We start from the raw sequence: 21583 nt of genomic DNA, 5'->3' as shown, positions 1-21583 counted from the left end.
AATTATAAATATTCATTGAAGAAAAATTTACAGTTCTCCGGAAAACCCAAATATTCACAATTGGCGGACATTAACTTTACAAAGATCGCCAGAGTTTTGTCCCCGAAAATATAATCGTAGAGTTTTTTTAAAGGTCCTATAAAAGGCAATAGCTTATAGGACCCATTCAAAATATCTCTAGAATTTAATATTGTGGTTGACGTGAAACACAAAATGACTTATTAACATCAAAAATGGAAATTACCTTGATACAGCCAAATTAACTTAGGGACTAAATAAACAGACTATGAGGATTGCTATGCTCGAGAAATAGCTTTCCCCTTTTAGAAATAATAAATAAATAAAAATAAAATATTTCGAAAAAAAAATTATTTTATATCTGGGATGCAACTGCTACTTTAAGATAAATTTGTGGACCACATTTTTTGGCTTCTTTCATTTATAATAAATGGAATTTAAAATTTACACTTTCCGAATATGAAGATTAGAGAAGAACTTGAACATCGAACATTTTACTCACCATTTTCGAAACAATTTAGAATTCTCCAAATAATTTTGTGATTACCTAGTTTATATAATTTAGCTTTGATATTTATATGTTTGAAATTTCCCGGGAGTCTCGACCGAATTTCCCGGGAAACGAGAAGTCCAAAAATGGTAGATTTCCCGGGATTTTTTTTTTGAGGTTTTTTAGGAATTTCAGGTGTTTTTTTCAAATTAGTTTTTGAAAAAACAGAGAAAATTTCCTATGTTTTCTTACTTCTTTTTTGTGTCATTCAATAAGCCCTCATTTTCCAACTCACGAGATTCCGGAAAGTATTGGATCAATTTTAGGTCGCTGCATTTTTTTTTTTTTTTTTTTGATGTTTATGTCCCTCAACTCTGATCAACGCCGAGGGGTAGTGGTAAAAAAAATAACAGGCCACGGTTTCAACATTTGAATGAAAAAAGTGTTTTAAAAATCAATATACATCTGTCCAGTTATTTTGCAATTCCAAAATGTGTAAGTCTTGACGATTTCTTTTTGCTGGAAAAAAATTTGCGGTGATGTACATTGGAATTCCAATAAATGTTTAAAATATTTTTAAACGAGCCCAAACATGCTAAATATGATTTTGAATTCAGAATAGGGCATTTTAGATTGTTTTCAGTTGATTAAACTTCTATTTCCATTGAAATTTTCAGGTTTTTTGAAATAAAATGTTTGTCCCCTGATTTTTTGGACCAAATTTGCAGGGACAGAAGGGGGGAGGGGGGTGGGGCGACATAATCTTTGAAAAATATTTGCAACAGCTTTAATGTTAAAATTAAAACTTTTCCTCAAAATTTTTTATTAAAATTTTTAAATCTGGCTTCACATGTAAAAATCATGAATTTATTTTTAATGGTCCTATAAATATATCACACAATAGCTTATAGGACCATTTAAAATACTCTAGAAATGTTATAAATAAGTGTTTTAGGCCTTTAAAAAAGTTATTTTTGATTATACAAATTCTTTATGATGTAATTTTAACGATATCTCGGAAACAATTGGGATATTTGCAATTAAAACATTTCAAAAATTATAATCATTTTGATAGAAAAAAGAACACAATTGAAAATCTGACCAACATTTTCCAAGATATCTCAGTTGAACAGTGATGTTTTTCTGTCAAAAAGTAAACAAAAAGAAATCGAAATTTAATACCTAAAAGTAGCTATAACTTGAAAAAGTTGCATCATATAAGGGTAATTCTCCGCCAACTCACACAGCAGTTGCCCCGACCCCTCTTCGATTTGTGTGAAACTTTGTCCTAAGGGGTAACTTTTGTCCCTGATCACGAAACCGAGGTCCGTTTTTAGATATCTCGTGACGGAGGGGCGGTACGACCCCTTCCATTTTTGAACATGCGAAAAAAGAGGTGTTTTTCAATAATTTGCAGCCTGAAACGGTGATGAGATAGAAATTTGGTGTCAAAGGGACTTTTATTTTAAATTAGACGCCCAATTTGATGGCGTACTCAGAATTCCGAAAAAACGTATTTTTGATTGAAAAAAACACTAAAAAAGTTTTAAAAATTCTTCCATTTTCCGTTACTCGACTGTAAAAAATTTTGGAACATGTCATTTTATGGGAAATTTAATGTGGGTAATTCTCTACCAACTCACACGAAATCGGGAAAAGTTGCCCCGACCCCTCTTCGATTTGCGTGAAACTTTGTCCTAAGGGGTAACTTTTGTCCCTGATCACGAAACCGAGGTCCGTTTTTTGATATCTCGTGACGGAGGGGCGGTACGACCCCTTCCATTTTTGAACATGCGAAAAAAGAGGTGTTTTTCAACAATTTGCAGCCTGAAACGGTGATGAGATAGAAATTTGGTGTCAAAGGGACTTTTATGTAAAATTAGACGCCCGATTTGATGGCGTACTCAGAATTCCGAATAAACGTATTTTTCATCGAAAAAAACACTAAAAAAGTTTTGAAAATTCTCCCATTTTCCGTTACTCGACTGTAAAAAATTTTGGAACATCTCATTTTATGGGAAATTTAATGTACTTTTCGAATAAACATTGACCCAGAAGGGTCATTTTTTCATTTAGAACAAAAATTTTCATTTTAAAATTTTGTGTTTTTTCTAACTTTGCAGGGTTATTTTTTAGAGTGTAACAATGTTCTACAAAGTTGTAGAGCAGACAATTACAAAAATTTTGAAATATAGACATAAGGGGTTTGCTTATAAACATCACGAGTTATCGCGATTTTACGAAAAAAAGTTTTGAAAAAGTTACTTTTTGCGTTTCTCTTTGTTTCGTCGTCCGTGTCTGTCGCGGGTGACCATGAACGGCCATGATCGATGACGACCAACTTTTTCAAAACTTTTTTTCGTAGAATCGCGATAACTCGTGATGTTTATTAGCAAACCCCTTATGTCTATATATCAAAATTTTTGTAATTGTCTGCTCTACAACTTTGTAGAACATTGTTACACTCTAAAAAATAACCCTGCAAAGTTAGAAAAAACACGAAATTTTAAAATGAAAATTTTTGTTCTAAATGAAAAAATGACCCTTCTGGGTCAATGTTGATTCGAAAAGTACATTAAATTTCCCATAAAATGACATGTTCCAAAATTTTTACAGTCGAGTAACGGAAAATGGGAGAATTTTTAAAACTTTTTTAGTGTTTTTTTCGATGAAAATACGTTTATTCGGAATTCTGAGTACGCCATCAAATCGGGCGTCTAATTTTACATAAAAGTCCCTTTGACACCAAATTTCTATCTCATCACCGTTTCAGGCTGCAAATTATTGAAAAACACCTATTTTTTCACATGTTCAAAAATGGAAGGGGTCGTACCGCCCCTCCGTCACGAGATATCAAAAAACGGACCTCGGATTCGTGATCAGGGACAAAAGTTACCCCTTAGGACTAAGTTTCACGCAAATCGAAGAGGGGTCGGGGCAACTGCTGTGTGAGTTGGCGGAGAATTACCCATGTTCTTTTCGAATCTACATTGACCCTGAAGGGTCATTTTTTCATTTAGAACAAAATTTTTCATTTTAAAATTTCGTGTTTTTTCTAACTTTGCAGGGTTATTTTTAAGAGTGTAATAATGTTGTACAATGTTGTAGAGCAGACAATTACAAAAATTTTGATATATAGACATAAGGGGTTTGCTTATAAACATCACGAGTTATCGCGATTTTACGAAAAAAGTTTTGTTTCACCCCTTAGGACAAAGTTTCACGCAAATCGAAGAGGGGTTGGGGCAACTTTTCCCGATTTCGTGTGAGTTGGTAGAGAATTACCCATAAATAAAATTGTAAAGCCATTTTCGAGTGCTAATTTGGTTATACTTCAAAAAATGATTGTTAAGATTGTTTTGTCATGGTTTTCAATATTTTTCAAAAACACAATTTTCTCCTAAACCATGTCTTTTTTAATCCCTTCAATCATAATTTTTGTTTGATAATAAAAAAAAACTATTTTGTGAATTTAACTTTGAATAGTTAAAAGTTAAATTAAGAATTCGATTTTCCTTGTCATAATTATAACCTACAACTTTTCCAAAGATACCAAATCGATCAAAAGATTCCTTCTCAAGATACATAATTTCATCAAACTCTAGCGCAAAAGATTTTTTTTTTTAATTTTAAAAATCGGACTTTGGAAATTCAACTTCTAGTGATTACAAGTAATTTTCAAAAATAATGAAATGTTTTTTTCGTGTATAATTTTTTATGCCCCAATCCTCAAATCTGCAATTTTGCAGATTACACCAAATCGATCAAAAAATGTCACATACACATGGACTAGGATCATATTTTTCGTTGCCTTATTTGTGATTGTTAAGCTTTAGCTGTAAACTACTCTAAGGTGATTCAGAAATTTTAAATCAAAGATGGCGACCAAAATGGCGGTGATGAAATATTTTGTTAAAAGGAATTTTTCAATTTAAAACGCATCCAGCCATTCAAATTTGACTAAAATGGGATAGCAGAATTCGAATTTGATGTTAAAAGTAAAACAGATATGAAAGATAAGAAAAAGTATGATCGTGATTCGATTAGCCGAAGTCCCATAAAAAACTTCGGATAATATATTTTATGAATAAATAGTGATTGAAAAAAAAATAAAACTATTTTTTTGCTGTAGCACCGTTTTCAAATCACCATTTTAAGTTGACTTTTTTTTGTGGAAAACAGCAGTTTAAATTTTTTTAATAGAAAAATAGAGTGAAAAAATTTTTTTTCGAAAAGCTGAGAAAGTTTGACATTTTGATTTTGACAAATGTTTTACTTTTTTATGTTTGTAAGGGCGACCCTTTTTCAAATTTTTAGTGAGTCATCCACCCGAATATGGGTAGATTTGTTCAACTAGATATCATGAAACCCGGTTTTGAACATGTTTTCATCATATTGATGAAAATGTTTTATGTATCAACAAACTTAAAAAAATATCAAAATAAGTGTCAAACTTCAAAACAGTAACGAAAAATATTTCTTTTCGGTGGAAAATGCTGCAAACAAAATTACGCACTCACTATAAATTACATTTTTTCCATACGTATCACTATCATTTTCCTGTTTTACATCCCTCGTAAAGATAAGAGCCGATTTTAGCTTCAGATTACACCAAGATAGTGCACGTGTGACCTTTTCTCCAACCCCAAGCCACGTTTCATGCGAAAAAGTGAAAACAAAAAATCCAACATCGTACTCACGTGTGTGTGGGAGAGCATTTCTTTCATTATAAAATTGTCGTAAATGTCCCTGGCCTGTTTCCGCCGCTCGTCGTGGCACTCTGTCTTTTCGTAGGCTTTGATCTGGAAAATGAGAGAAAAGAAAAGAGAAAATTTGTTAGCAAAAAATAATGGAAGGTAAGTTTTGTCGGAAAATTGCAACGTGACTGCCCGTTTGAAGTACGAAAGTTTACGCTCGAGTGACGTAAAACGTAATTTATCCGTTTTCCTCTCTGTTTGTGGGAGTGCGAGTTGTTGTTGACGATTAGAACGATTCACCTTTTGAGGAGATGTTTAACTCAAGATAAGTCAACTCAATGTGCCCCTAGATAAAGTGAAAGCTATTTTTGGCGTTTCTGACGTCAGAGAAAGTTAAATAAAGCCTTTCTTCCATAAAATTATTGTCTAAAGAAAGAAACTTTCCTCCCCTTTTCCAAGTGATAACAATTCACTTCCGATTGGTGCCGTTCGCTGAACAAAAAAGAGAGCAATTCCTTCCGGCAATCAAAATGGCGCACACAAAAACGGAAGCAAAAAGCTGAATAAAGTAAGAACTGATTGAGGTCAGAAAGAGCTATAATTCATAACCACGCCATTGCCAAAAATGAAAGCAGCAGAAAAAACAGACTGAAAAAAAAAACCAAAAATGTGGTAGCACGAAAAAGAAAATAAGAACAGAGAAAAGTGGTTTGAAAATTGTCTTGGCACAGAACCGCGGAGAATGATAATTTCTCCCGTTATTGTCGTGTTGGGCCAAGAGATGCTAGGCCTGGAGATGAAAGTGTACCGCATATTCGAGAAACTCTAGAAAGAAGGGCACTGAAAGTTGGGTTTCTGTTTCCGTTGATTGTTTATGATTTAGCATATAACCCTTCTTATTTTATGAAGACATTCTTCAATAAAAATTCATACAATATTGCTCAAAATCCACTTTTTTCAATTAAAAACAAATCAGCAATCGAAATGTACTTAATAGATTCACCGTTTTCACGATATTGCCATTTAAAGTTTAATTAAACCTAAAAAAAATCCGGATTTTTTTTATTTTTTAAAATAGATTTTTATAATAATATTAACAATTTGGCCCTTTTGAAATGTGAGTCTTATTTCATGAATTTAAAAAAAATCGAAAAGATCATTATATTTCACAAATGTTTAATTTTTAACACTGAAAACTGGAAAAAAACGTCTTTATTAGAAATTTTCTGAACAATCTAAAAAATATATTTTAAGAATGAACAATCATGGACACTTTTATGATTGTTCATTCTTAAAATATTTTTTTAAATTGTTCACACAATTTCTAATAAAGACGTTTTTTTTCAATTTTTAATGTTAAAAATTAAACATTTGTGAGATATCATGATCTTTTTGATTTTTTTAAATTCATGAACCAAGACTCACATTTCAAAAGGGCCAAATTGTTACTATTATTATAAATCTATTTTCAGTTCAATTAATGATTTTTTTCCAAAATCGAATGCTCATAGCTAGGCTAAGTGATTTTTCACGCTCAAAAATAAATATGTAATTTGGGGACCTAAATTTCAAAACATCAAATTTCACGGAAATTTCGCGGAACGTGAAAAATATTTAAATAACTGTGAAAATTTGATGTTAAATTTTTTTTTCAATAAACTAAAAAAATATAATTTTATTTGAACGTGACACAAATAAAAGCATTTACTAATTAAAAAAAAACAATCCATTGGTTTATGGATGGGCTCTATATATAATTTGAAACCAAAATGTAGGGCATGGGTACTGTCATTTATTGAGCTGCTATTTTAATGTCCGACTAATATAGCTAAACAGTTTTCGCTGATTTGCTACTTTTTTATCTTATTACATTTTATTGAATTTCATATCAAAGCCGAATTTTGCCCAGTAAAAATAGTGTTCAGGTTTTCGTCATACTATTCAAAAACTGAATTAAAGTCACTTAAAAAAATATTAATTTTATCTGTAACGAAATCTTCAAAATTTTATTCAAAATCTGAACAGAAACAAAAAAAAAACATTTTTAATAACTTCCAGGGGAACCATGCACCCAAATAATCAAATATCGTGACAATTAAACAGGATTCAGAAAAAAATCTTAAATCTGTTTTCAAAATGCGACTTTAAAGATAATTAACTATTTATTTAATCATGAATAAACCAAGCTTGAATCTTTCAATAAAATGAAATCTTTCAAATTTAATAACAGTTAAATTGTTATTACGGCGAATGCAAATATTGCTAAATTCAGTTAGTTTCCTAAGAAAAAATGATAAACTGTTATTTAGAGCATCAAGAAAAAAGCAATCAATTTTCTCAACATTTTTTTTACTATGAAGAATATTTTTTCAATCTATTTCTTTCTCCTTCATTGACCGGAGGAAAAAGGAGAGACGACTATCATCACAGAATGTTACTTTTACATGAATGTTTGCTTTTAATTGATTTCTAAAAATAAAACAATACAGTTTTTAAAAAATCTGTCCAGTTCAAAAAAAAAACATATCACAATTGACTTATTCAATCATTTTTAACAAGTTTTGGTTGAAAAATACAAAATTTATAAAAAAATAAATTCCGAAAACATTCTTCTTTAGCTGATTTTTGTTACGTCGTTGAATTATTCGCACTTCTCTGTAAATGTTGTATCAATTTCATGGTAATTTATGATTTGCTAACAATTCATCAAAAGTTTCATATCACGTTTTTCTATTTACTTAAAAAGTCGTTATGAATAAAATATTTATTATGATGTTATTTTAAAGAATTGATTTGAGAAAATTGATCAATTTCACGGGCTATCACGAAAATCTTTAAATTTCACGAATTTCACGCTGTTTGCGAAATTGTGAGAATTCGAAATTGTGAGAATTTGAGTCCATTTGATTGCAAACTAGATTTTACAATAAAAAAATCTTGAACATAAAATGTTCTGCTAAGAATTCGATTCTTCAACGAAATATTTAAACGAATCTGTATAATAAAAAAAATAATTAATTTTGTCTTCCATATAGGGATTTCTAAATTTTCACTTACTTTCCCATTTTTGAATTCCCGACTTTTCCACAAACTTTTTTATGGTTATTCCAGAACCCAAAAGATATGCGATTCAGCGTTTCTTACAGAAAGGATGATTGCAGATCGTTTAAAAACTATTTTAAAAAGTTAGTCAACCATATAAAAAATCTACCTTGAAAAATTCAAATTTTGGTAAACAATGAGATTTAATCAAATTTTTTTAAGAAGCTTCAAATAGATAGCCCTTACAATTTCAATTTAAAATGAAAAAAATTAGAGTCACTTTAAAACAAAAACTGCTAAACAAAATAATTTTTATTTTCTTTTGTTCTTCATTTTTTCCTGTAAAAAGAAGTTCACAAGTATTAAAAAATTTATTGTTTTATTATAACGGAGGAAAAAAATCAACATAATGAAATCGTGGAAATCATATTTTTTTTAAATTTTCATATTGGTCAAAATTATTTAATTTGCAAAGTTTAACTTAAAAAAAACTACCAATTGGAAAATTCAAATGAAATTTTAAAGATAAAAACATTTTCAATTTGTTCTTGAAAATCATTTAAGGGGTTACATACATGTAGAAAATCATAAAATTTCATATTACAGAAAGTTTATTAAATCCACTTAAAAGATGATTTTCAAACATTCCAGAAAGTTTCATGAAGGTATTTCATGATTTAACTGAGTTAGAGACGATTTAATCTCAGAGTTTTGCCATGCGCAAAGCCAACTGTCCAACTTTCTGAGCGTTTTTCTCTGAACACCAAGTTGGTTTACGGGTGCCACGATATCTCGAGATGGAATGGACCAAATTGGCTGAAATTTCGGGTGAAGACTCCTAAGACATATTCCGTGTGCATGACGAAGCCCCAGTGTTGCAAAAGAGTGATAGAAAAGCTATCAATAGATTATCTCTGCACCAAAAATATCCGAGAGTATAGCGGCCGTCACTATAGTTTGTGAGATCTCTTCTTGTGTCTCGTGATTCCCAGCGATGCCATTCTCTCTCTATCACTCCTTCCCTTTTCCTCGACTATGCGCTCTCACCGCTGAGTCTCTCAATTTCTGCGAAAACTGCAATGAGAGAACGCGAGATGGCGATTAGGAGACCACGCAAGACGCCCCTTCAAACTGCGTTTGCAAAATTGGTTTTGTGGCGGCTTTTGTGGTTAAACGCTGTTGCGGTAGGATGTTCGTGGAAGCGAGAATGAGAGAGAAAAGAAAAATGTCAATCGCGAGTGGGTAAACACGAAAACGTGTTCGGCTATGTTCGGCGCTGAGAGTTTCAATGAAGAAAGAAGTGCAGTTATATTTGAGGCATTAATATTCAGGCGAGATAATTGTAGTTGCTGAGAGCTGATATTTTGATATTTTAACAACCCTGCGAAGCCCGATTATGAAATTTGGAATTTTCAAAAAATACAAAAATCAAAAACTGCCGATTTTTTATATGAAAAACAGAAAAATATTTTTATCTTTTTTTAAAATAAACTTTTTGAAAATCGGCCTTCGTCATGCACACGGGACCGGTTTAACGAGTCTTCACCAAAATTTGAGCCGATTTGGTCCAAGCAATGTTGAGATATCGTGGCACCCGTTTTTTTAAAAATGCTAACTTCAAATAGCTATATCTCGGCAATGCTACAACCACATGTCTTCAAATTTGTTTTGTTAATAGATGAAAAGAAATATTTTAATGCCTTGAAAATAGATTTTGAAAAAAGTTTAATTATGTGCTCAAACCAACCTTGCCGATTTACATGTATGTAACCCCTTAAATATTTATAAAAATTAAAAATTAGATGTAAATTTAGTTGATCTTTCATTTAAAAAACTTATGGATTTTATTTGATTTATTTAAAAATTAAAAGCAATCTAAACGTATTTTTTTAGAACTGTCAATAAAAATTAAAGAGGATTTTGGCAAAAGAAATGCGATTAGGGGAACAGCACGTAATTGCATCAAGCAAGTATTCAATTCAATTCCATTAATCTTCTAAAAACCGTTTTTGTCCGAAATCGAATGAAAAATATTTATGTAGAAAGTGAACAAACAAGTTTCCATAAAAAGTTATGCTACAAAAAAAGCTATTTCCAAATTCAAGTTGGCACTGTTTTTCAAAATTTAAGGCAATGAAACATGGTATTTTAATCTGGCTATTGGTTGTTGAACTCTACTTTAAGAATTCTCTAATATGAAATAAATCAGAATCTTTGGATTATAAAAATATAAAAAAGACAAAACAAACAGAGCATTTAAACAAAAATTTAGGCAGCAGTTTGCTATTTTAATGGTTGGAAGATGTCGACCCTCAGTCCAAACCTGGTCGCAGCACCAAAGATGACCTATTCAAAATAAGTTATGAATAAAAATCGTTCGGAGACAGAAATTTTTGGAAATGTATTTTTCCGTGTCCATAACATCCCACCATTTCATTGATAAAACTGGCCATTAAGAAAAGCAGGCATAAAATTGTAGCTCCATTCCGGCCGGCTTTTTGTCTCAGGAAGTACCACCACAGCTATAGTATAATTAAAGAAACGTGTCGCCATTAAACGATTCATCGAGGTTGGACCAAATTGCTACATTCCGGGGGATGGTCGTTAGCTGCATCATTGAAGTGATTTAGACGATGAGGGGTTTTATTCAATTTGCTGAAATGTTATGGAGACGCATGGTATTTTTAGCTAAATTTCTATGGAGCAACAGGGTGTTTCAATTTTTTTTTCTCTCATCGAAAATTCTTTCAAAGTTTTAATCTAACAACTACCTTTAAGTTGCCTCTTTAAAAGTCGAAATACCCTGTGCCCATGTACTCCATTACTGCTTACTGCTGGTCCCCACTGACTGGAAGATCTCAGATGTCCTTACATAAGGACGGGTGGTGGCCCAGCTGCTTCGTCCACCCGCCGAAAAGCTCGAAACAGAAGGACATAACAATAAAAGCTATCTCTTGGCCGGACCAGGTTCGGTTGGAAACTAGTTGTTATTTGGCAAAGTGACGTTAATTTTTTTTTTCATCGTTTTATTATTTAAATTTAATTGATATTTTTTTAGTTAATTATAATAAAAGAAAAAAATCAAAATTTCAAAAAAATATACGTCGCATGCGTCACTTTGCAAAACTCCGTCTCCACCTTATGCCACGATATGAACTTTAGTGTGATGGTTATGGGGCGGCGGCAAGACGAAAAAAGCCCCTTGCGCCCACCTCAAAAAAGAGGCTCAATAACCGAAAATTGATACCCTTCAGGCGGTTTTACGTTGCTTATCGACATTTTCCGATCTTGCTGACTTCGGCTTCGAAGACAATATGAGGACGATGGCAGACGAGGCAGCTTCTCGTTTATTGCACTTATTTCATCCAAAAGTTACCTTCTTGTGGTTGCGGAGAGGAAGAACTTGAGGTAGTAAAGAATTTGATAAGAATATTGATTATACTTTTTAAAGGTTTTTGCTCTTTGTCGGAATAATTTTTATTAGTTTCTTTAAGAGTAGTGAAGATAAAATAAATTAATATGCTTTTAGTTATTAAAAAAATTAAACCCATTAACAGCATCATTACTAACTGCAACCCCCCAAATTTCCAGTGATGCACTGCCCATCCTGTACCCCTTAAAATGGCTTCCAGAAGGCAAACAAATTAAAGTTATCAGCTAGTTTCCCATCTTAACGACTTCATTTTGTCCCCGCTCGGTCGTGCTATCGCCAAAGTTAAATGTAATTATGGGTGCCGTCACCGCAAGAACCACGCGCTCTTCTAAAGAGGAAGGAGGAGGTTGGAACTTTTGGCGCAAATTTAAGTGCCATCAGGAGTGGTTTCTTAACCCAACTTTCCACCCCTCCCCATTTTCATCAATTCATTAGGACGCTTTCTTCCATTTTATCCGCAAAAACACTCAAAACCAGATCTTTGCGAAACTATTTTAAACCCCACACCACACCTCCACTCTGTAGCGTAAACTTTCTCAAGAATTCGAACCAAAATCCAGGTGAGAAGTGTCACAGTTCACCGGGAATTGCCGTTGTGGTAATCTAAACAAAGAACCAATTCTGCGTGGTTGTGAGTGGAAAGGTTTCGTTTTGAGTAAATTATCGTCGAACTTGGTGGATTGGAAAGCTAAAATTTAATTTATATCCTTCTAACTCATCTGAAAATTACTGTTTTTTGCTCGTTTGTATTTTTTTCGGTTAGTAAATTTACACTTGTTACTTCTAATGTAAAATTGCATCTTTTCCAAACTCTCAACGAAATGCCTTCAAACTCATACAGCATACAGCATAAAGTAAGTCTTTAGAAAAATTCTAAGCGTATCAAGTAACACCAACTCCTAAGTGTGTTACGTAATATTTAAACAAACTCAAAATAACACTCAAAACGGTAGTGCAAAAAGTTTACTACTGATCAAAATATTAGTAAAAACACTTTCAAAACACTTTTAAACTTGTTCTAGAGGAAAAAAAACATTTTAAATAATCATTAAGGAACTAATAAATTTCTTAACGGGAATCTATTAAGGAAAATTAAATAAAATGCCTAAAAATAAAATTTCATTTGATTTGATATGATAACCAACAGGGAGTTTTGAATAATACAATATTAATCAGCTTAAAAAAAATAACATTTTAAAAATGTTGAAGATTTGGCAACACTTTTTAGCGACTTTTCTTAAACTGTTGAAACGAATCTATAATCAAATATTATCTGGCAATACTGTCAAGAAATATTGAGACGAGCAGAGAATTTATATAAACTTTGGAGCAAATTATTTTCAAACTATTAGTGTTGTGTATTTTTGAGGGCTGATATTTTCAGACCATTCGACTTTGACTTTGATGTTTGATCTGGCAATAATGATAAGCAATTGTTTTTTTGTTGTGATAAAATGACAGTTTAAATGCGAAATAGTAGTTTATGCAACAAGTTGCAAAAAGAGAATTTATTAGCACGAGGCGTACATGAAAAAATCAAGTTTTGCAACTAGTTCCATACAACATTTTTTGCAATTCCAAAAAACACACACTGAGTGAAATTTTTAATCAAATTTTCATGTATTTTGTCAATAAATCGTTTAAATCAAAAAAATGTTTAAAAGTGTTACTTTTCAAAACAAGTGCTGAAAAGTTCAACTTTTCAGCACCCATTTGAGTGCTGAAAAGTAGAACTTTTCAGCATTTATTTTGAAAAGTGTTGCTATTCGATTCTGTTATTTTTGGTACAGAAAAGTAGGCTATTTCGTCGTTCAAGAATGACAGGAAAAGTGAGTAATTTCACGACGGAATTGCAGAAAGTTGTTTTTGCCTTCAAAATGAACTTTTCACATGAAGCTCGTAGACCCACCTTCACGTATACCTATCGATTCAGAATCAAAAACTGAATAAATGTCTGTGTGTATGTGTGCCTGTGTGCTACAAAATTGTCACTCAGTTTTTTCAGCACTGCACAGTGTTAGGAATTGCAAAATTAAGTGGAATATAACACCTTTATTTGACGTCCTAGTCAAATGGTGTCTTCGGAACAGTGGTTGTACTTGATAAGGGCTATCTTTTTAAGTTATTGACATATAGGGTGACGACCTTCTAGGGTGTCAACCAAAAACTAACTTTGTTGGATGACTTTGTAGGGCTTTAGTGTCTTGGGCAAAAATGTAGAGGAGAAAATTTCATGAAAGTTTGTCGAAGGCGCCAAATTTGTAGCTCTTAATCTACTCGAGATATACGCCATTTTTGCATAAATGGTCCCAAAAAGCACTATTTTGGTGATAACTCAAAATGTTAGCCTACTATTTTCTGAAGAGTTGTTTATGACATAAAGTTACACATCTTTGCCCAAGATATCTCAATTTGAATTTGAAGGTTTTTAACCAATTTATTTATAATTTTTAAGCGGAATCTTATTGAGAACGTGGTAATAATCGGTATGTTGAAGGGTGAAAAAAATAAATAAAGATAGATATTTTCATTGAAAGCATGTTTTAAAGATTGTCAGCCGAACAAAAAATAATAACAAAAATAAATGACATGCCAGAATTTCAATATTTCAATGAAAAAATGCTTGTAAAATGCATTCCACACCAGTATAGTTGGTTTTCAATCATTAGTTTTCAAAAAATCTAAATTGTAACAAATAAAATATATTTTTGGCAAAAAAAAACTTTTTGATGTACAGTACTGCAAAAAGCTTTTTTTTCTCGCTGAAAATTCAATAAAATTCAAAGCAATCGGCAGAAACTTTGGAAAATATTTGCAACAGCCCTAATGCCGTTGCAAATATTTTTCAAAGTTTATTTCACCCCCCTCCCTCCTTCAAAACCGGTCCAAAAAATCAGGGAGGGGGGCAAAAAAAGTTATTCAAAAAAACTTTAAAGAAAACAGGAATATAAACAACTGAAAACAATAAGAAATGCATTTTCCTGCATTTAAAATCATATGTAGCAAGTCTGGGATCGATCGAAAATATTTCTATTTTTTGTAGACTTCCAATGTACAGCCCCGCAAAAAGTTTTTTTTTTCAGCGAAGAGAAAAAATCTCTTCGATGCTTGGATGTTTTGAAAACAAATGATTGCAAAACAACTGGGCAGGTGTAAAATGCACTTTTTAAACACTTTTTTTTTTTGTTCAAATGTTGAGAACATGGTTTGTTATTTCAATTGTTATATTTATTTATTTATTTTGATCATAGGAGGCTAGATAAGCAAAAAAGTTAAAAACGTCAACAAACGAAAAAAGGCAGAACGAAGTTTGTCGAGTAAGGCTTGTTTGTTATAAAAATATACAGTCCAGACTCGATTATCCGAAGCCTCGAGTATCCGAAGTTTCGATTATCCGAAGTTTCGATTATCCGAAGGTATGTATGGGACTTTGGATAATTGAATCATTTTTTTCGTATTTTTTTATTTTCTTACTTTTTACATCAAATTTGAATTCTGCGACCATATTTTAGGCAAATTCAAATGGTTGATTGCGTATTAAATTGAAAAATGCATTTTTACAATTTTTCATCACCACCATGTTGGCCGCCATCTTGGATTTAAAAATTTGAAATCACTTTTTTCACTAATTTAGGGGTCACACTAAAGCTTAACATTGAAAAATATGACAACGAAAAAAATCGATTCGTTTCTGATTCGTTTATTCGAAGTTTCGATTATCCGAAGTGAAATCTTGCCAAGGTCTTCGGATAATTGAGCCTGGACTGTAATGAGGAATAGATGATTTATTTTATAAAAAAATACTCTTATTTCCTAACAAATGATAACAGCTGGTTTTAAGGTTTTTTGTATCTAGTTTGAAATGCGAAAAAAAATACAGCCATTAGAAAACATCAACAACAACAAAAAGTTTTTTTAAAAGTTGGATTGTAGTTCAATCTATAATCCTATCTTTAAACTAAACCAATTCAGGATAAAATGTCATTGTCGAACAACTGACTTGAGTCACCTGCCGGTTGTAACCTATTTGCACCGATTGTACACAGTGAAAAGGTTTTTTTCTAAATTTATTTAATTTGCAAAAATTTAATTTATTCTAAAAATACTTCCATGACTAATTAATTTTCTGACCGCAATTAAAATATCTTTTTCGAACAGTGCCAAACCCTCATTGAAAATGTGCACACAGCACGACAAATTCCCAGCTTGATCATTCGGATGCAAATCCAATTTGACGGAACATTTGCGCCACATGATGCATTTTCACACACACACGCATGATGGGAAAGCTTCCCTGAAATTGCATCATTGTCTGCCCCCCTCACCCACCACTTCCCGAAAAGTGCTTTCGAGCAAAGCTCATAACGAGATTACCATTTGTGTGTGTGTGAGTTTGTGTCGAAGTGGGGTGAGCTTTTTTCTCCAGTTTTCCACCCATCTGACAATTTTCCCCCCGATAGTGCTTCGGATTTGATTGTATTTTTATGTTTACCAACCCCCAGCAGTGCTGGATCTTTTTTTTTTCGTGAGAAGAAGAGGGTTAAGGGTGTTTTAACAGGTGGGTTGGAAATTTGGCTTGTTTTGATTCCAATGAAAAATTAACGCAACCGTTTTCCACTTTTGGCAGATATGGAACAACCTGACGTCAATTTTTGATGAAAAAGAATAAAGTGCTGACGAAGAGAAAAAAAAAGTTTTTTTTTCTCCGGAAAGTGATTTATATTTTCTTGCTCTTTGAAATTGTTTGCAAACCAGTTGCAAAAGTAAAGAGCTATCAACGTCAATAATAAACTTTTGCAGCCTTTCGTCGAGATTGCTTCGAAAGTTTAACCAAACATTCTTGTATTTCTTTTGCTCGAGTTGTACAAACATTCAAGTCCATAACTGCAGACAACCCACCTCCATCACTTTTCACCTTCATTTCTCTCAACCGCACTCAGTTGCATTTAAAAAGTGGATATGATATAAAAGTTCATCCAAAGTTTTGAAATATCAAAATTACAACATTTTGAAAGCAAACACCAACATATTTGATTTCTAATTAAATATAATCATATTTTTCTCGTTTATTTGAATAACAGCACAAAAATCTGAGTGCAAGAAATAAAGCGTTGATTAGAGCAGCGATTCTCAATGGAGGTACCGGGCCTACTTGATTTACATGGCAGGGGGTACCAGCCTAGAAGAAGGTTGAGAATCGCAGGATTAGAGGGTAACGAGCGGGAATTCCCGGGAAATCGGCCATTTTTGGACCTCTCGATTTCCAGGAAATTTGGTCGAGACTCCCGGGAAATTTTATACTTACAAATATCGAACCAAAATCAATAATTTATTCAGAAAAATATTATAAAAATTCGAAATGGTTTAGAATATTGGATGTTCATTGTTCGATTTTCAAAATGGAATAAACCAATGCTTCTCTAATCTTCTTATTCCAAAAGTGTAAATTTTTACTTTTAAAAATTCCAAAAACTATAATTTAGAGTAACCAAAAATGTCGACCCCAAAATTTACCTTGAAACATTCATAGCAGTTACGCACCAGGAATGAAATATTCATTATTTTTAGGAAGGAAAAAAATTTGGGAATAACAATCAGGCATTCTTTGTAAAGTTAGTGTCTGCTTATTTTGAACATTTACAGTTGATCTTAAGAAGGAAAAATCAACTTAAAGTTTTTACTTTTTATCGTTATTTATCATATTGCAAAAATACGATATTGCATAAATGGAAAATTATATATTAGTTATTTTTTTACCTTCAAAAAATCTAATAATAAGTTCAACAACAAGTTTGTGCAACTTTTGAAAAATCACTCAGTGCGAATGAAGATGCGTAAACATTTTAAACTGCAATTTGAGTTCCAAAAAGGCTCAAGGAACAATTTTTTATTTGTAGATTGAGATAAAAAATCAAAATGAAGAAATAGTTCCTCAAAACAATGAGGTTACCTAGTTTTACATTTCATTGGATTAGTATGAATTAATTGTATCTGAATTAAGCATAAGCATAGGTGCCCACCCGCAGTTGCTACTCCGTTATTGACCAGGACCTCCAGAAGTTACATCCACGAGCCGTGGAAGATAAGTGGGAGCTATCTTTCCTCGCTTCGCAACTTCTCAAAGGCCCCTATCATGCTGATCAATACCGGCGCCGGCCACGACCAGTGGTAGAGTCACGGGGAAGTGGATGGGAATGTTAGTCCGATACTTGAGTGATAGAGACCGCCCAATCGACTGCATCTCCGACAAAGTATCACATGAGTTTCGAGGGGGTTAGTAGATGGGTATGAGGTCAGGATTCACGAGTGGCAGTGATGTGACCATGAGCATTTTGTTTATCGGTTGAAAATTTTAAATCTTAGGTAGCCGGCTGCGGAAAGATAGATAATTGATTATTTAAAAAGTTTTTATCGAACGCGTGCCAGCCGAGCAGTAATGCTATGGCCTGGACTACTGTTTTTACAATTTAGATAACACGAGCAAATTTCAAAAATAGTAAATAAATGACGCTTTACTCTTCATAAAATCGATAGTTTGATGAGTTAATACTAAAACTGCCAGTTGGAATAAATTTTTACGATCATTTACGACGAAAATTATCGCGAAAAAACAGGACTGCGCGTTTTAAGAAGCACTGCACTTATGATGTCATTATTTCGTATGAATTAATTGTATCTGAATTCATTAAAAAGAAACGTTTTTTTACTTTTCTTTTTAAGTTATTTACACTATTGGCCAGTTAAAAAATTCCCGGGAAATGGCAAAACTCAACTCTCGATTCCCGGGAAATTGAAAATCTCGAGAGTCGTCACCCTCTAGCGTTGATAGATATTATGCCCCTAAATTGAGCTGTTGGTGATGATGAGGTCAATTATGAAAAATAAGTACAATCATAAATAATACCTATTTTTTATTCAATAAATTTTAAAATTTTTGCCTTCCTCGCTGAGGAGAGGCCAGAAAATCACTCGAAAAATGAACTTTTCAATTTGACCCACTAGATAGACCCACCTTGATTTATACTTCTGGTTTAAAAGTTATGATAAAAAACTATTTAGACATTATAGTCAAGGGTGGTTTTCAACATAATCTCAATTTCTGTATTTGCTTGGCAAAATGTCTGCCGTTTTTTGAATACGGAACTTTTCTAAATCAGACGAAACTTTTGAACATTTTAAAGAGAGGAAGACACCAAACACCTATTGGTGGATTAAATTGAGACTAAAAAGATAAATTTTGAGTAACAAAGAATATTAGGTTTTTTTGAGACCTTTTTTCAAGCCTAATTTTGATTTTTTTTAATATTTTTCTTTTTTTTTTAATTATATTCCTTTCAATTTTATATCTGATTAGTGCGCTGACCACGCGGACGCGCTGTCTTGTTTTTGCATGCTTATTTTCATTTCTTTTGTGTCGCTGTTTGTGTGCTTGGGTGAGTGGTTATTATAACATATTGGACATCATAAGTGCAGTGCTTCTGGGGACGCGCAGTCCTGTTTTTTCGCGATAATTTTCATCGTTAATGATCGTAAAAATTTATTCCAACTGGCATCGATCGATTTTATGAAGAGTAAAGCGTCATTTATTTTCTATTTTTGAAATTTGCTCGCGTTATCTAAATTGAAAATAGTAAAAATATACTGATAAGTCCAGCCCATAGCACTACTGCTCGGCTGGCACGCGTTCGATAAAAAAAAACTTTTTAAATGATCAATTATCTATCTTTCCGCAGCCGGCTGCCTAAGATTTAAAATTTTCAACTGATAAACAAAATGCTCATGGTCACATCACTGCCACTCGTGAATCCTGACCTCATACCCATCTACTAACCCCCTCAAAACTCATGTGATACTTTGTCGGAGATGCAGTCGATTGGGCGGTCTCTATCACTCAAGTATCGGACTAACATTCCCATCCACTTCCCCGTGACCCTACCACTGGTCGTGGCCGGCGCCGGTATTGATCAGCATGATAGGGGCCTTTGAGAAGTTGCGAAGCGAGGAAAGATAGCTCCCACTTATCTTCCACGGCTCGTGGATGTAACTTCTGGAGGTCCTGGTCAATAACGGAGTAGCAACTGCGGGTGGGCACCTATGCTTATGCTTATATTCCTTTCAATTTTATATCTCAGCAATTATATGTCCGATTTCCAAAATGAGCAATTCCAGCTCAAATCAAGAATTTTTCTAGTACTTTTGTACCCGACCCTCTCCGATTTCAATGAAACTTTGTAGACATGTTATCCTAAACCTATATAAGCCATTTTTTGTATATGGAGTCAATAGTACTCGAAAATAACATTTGAGAAGGGCGTAAGTTATTTAGATATTTTTGTATTTTGTAATTTAAAAATTACTGAATCTTGAAGCCGTTGTGCCGTATCAAAAAGTGGTCAAAGACAAACTTGTAGGAAATTTGACGGGCTTTCTGAAAAAAAAATACACTGAAACAAAAATACACGCCACATCTATGAGATTTTTTGATTTTTAAGTCTTAAACTTAAATTTAAAGGTGATGTCACGATTTTTTTTCGTTCAAAATTTTTGAGGTAATAGCTTAAAATGTTACCAAAAGACTGACGAAAAATGCAGGATGGTATGTCTTTCATCTAATCTAATCTAATCTAATCAGACCCTAGCGCAGCCAATCTTTCGAAGGGATCCTGGAGAGTGCCTTAGGTTAGATGACGCCTAGCACTCTTCTTGTCATTTATTAACATTTGTAGTGTGCCATTGCATCGGAATGCATTGAAACATCACAAGCGTTAAAGCGGCCAGGCCTACTGCGTAAAGCCGTATCGCAGAGATGACTCGTAATTGGGTTGAGTTTGAGCACTGAGTGTTCGAACAACAACACAATTCTGAATCTACAGGGGAGGAAGAAGCGTGGGGACACACCACCATACGCTCCGTGATTTTTTTTTTGGTTGTATTCGTTGGGAGCACCATGCTAAGAAGGTTTGGTACTCCGGGACCCTCTGGGATGGGACATTGTATTTCCACGAATGCCCTGGACACTATTTGCCGTAGTTATAGCGCCACAACTCGCTCTCTGTAACAGTATTCCTAATTCCAGTCCACGCTCACCAAGTCGTCATGGCCTAGTGGTTAGCAGTTTTGCTTACCAATCCAAAGGACGGGGGATCGAACCCCGCCTCGAGCGACTTTGATTTTTCGTTCATATTCATCATTTTAAATTCATGTGTTCTTAACTTTCTCGTTGGGAGCAGATGGGCATCGAACCCAGAACCATTCACTTACAAAGCGAACACCGTATCCAGTCAGCCACGGCCGCTCCAGCAGGATGGTATGTCTTTCCTAAAAAAATACAAAAATCTGTTTTTTTAAGTGGTCTAAACGTCAAAATTTTTGAAAACCAGTAGTGGGAGTCGATTTTCCAGACAATTTTACATAAAAGTATCCATATTGAACATTGTCCTATGTCCAATCCTTGGGATGATACAGTGGTTTTAAAAATGAAAATGTTGAAAAAACGGTTTTTGGCAATTTTTTTATGACAGACTTGGTTTTTCAGTCTCGTAAATATTTTTACCGGAAAGCTGGAAATAATAATTTAAGAAATGGCCTAAAATGTCCTGTTTAAAAAAAATAAAAATATTTCTATTTTTACCAGAAATTATCCCTATAAAAAGAAAAAATGAGCAAGTATTACTTGCTGACTAATTTCACAAATTACAAGGTCAAAATAATTAATTACTTTAATTACGCAATCTCTTTAATAAACAAAAATTGTTTCGTATTGAATAATTTTGACTAATTTATTTAATGTCTATTATTTTATTATTACAATAAAATTGAAAAGTATTAATTTTTATCCAAAGTTTTAATTTGTGCTAATACATTAGAATATTATTATTATCATTTTTTTTGCTAAGATTATGT

The 21583-nt window shown here is 33.0% G+C and overlaps 1 protein-coding gene across 6 annotated transcripts in view; it reads right to left on the bottom strand.

The window, feature by feature from the left end:
- The window catches only part of LOC6036095 (G protein-coupled receptor kinase 1), a 301613-nt gene that overhangs the window by 90318 nt on the left and 189712 nt on the right, over positions 1 to 21583 (bottom strand). For all 6 annotated transcript variants that reach the window (XM_038255303.1, XM_038255309.1, XM_038255304.1 and 3 more), the window contains exon 5: positions 5209 to 5310. In XM_038255303.1, the coding sequence (XP_038111231.1) occupies positions 5209 to 5310 (102 nt within the window). The remainder of the gene's footprint in view (positions 1 to 5208; positions 5311 to 21583) is intronic.

The sequence above is a fragment of the Culex quinquefasciatus genome, chromosome 2 (assembly GCF_015732765.1).
Source record: "Culex quinquefasciatus strain JHB chromosome 2, VPISU_Cqui_1.0_pri_paternal, whole genome shotgun sequence".
NCBI classification, from domain to species: domain Eukaryota; kingdom Metazoa; phylum Arthropoda; class Insecta; order Diptera; family Culicidae; genus Culex; species Culex quinquefasciatus.
Note: the sequence above shows the minus strand (reverse complement) of the source record. Positions and strands in the feature narration are given on the sequence as shown.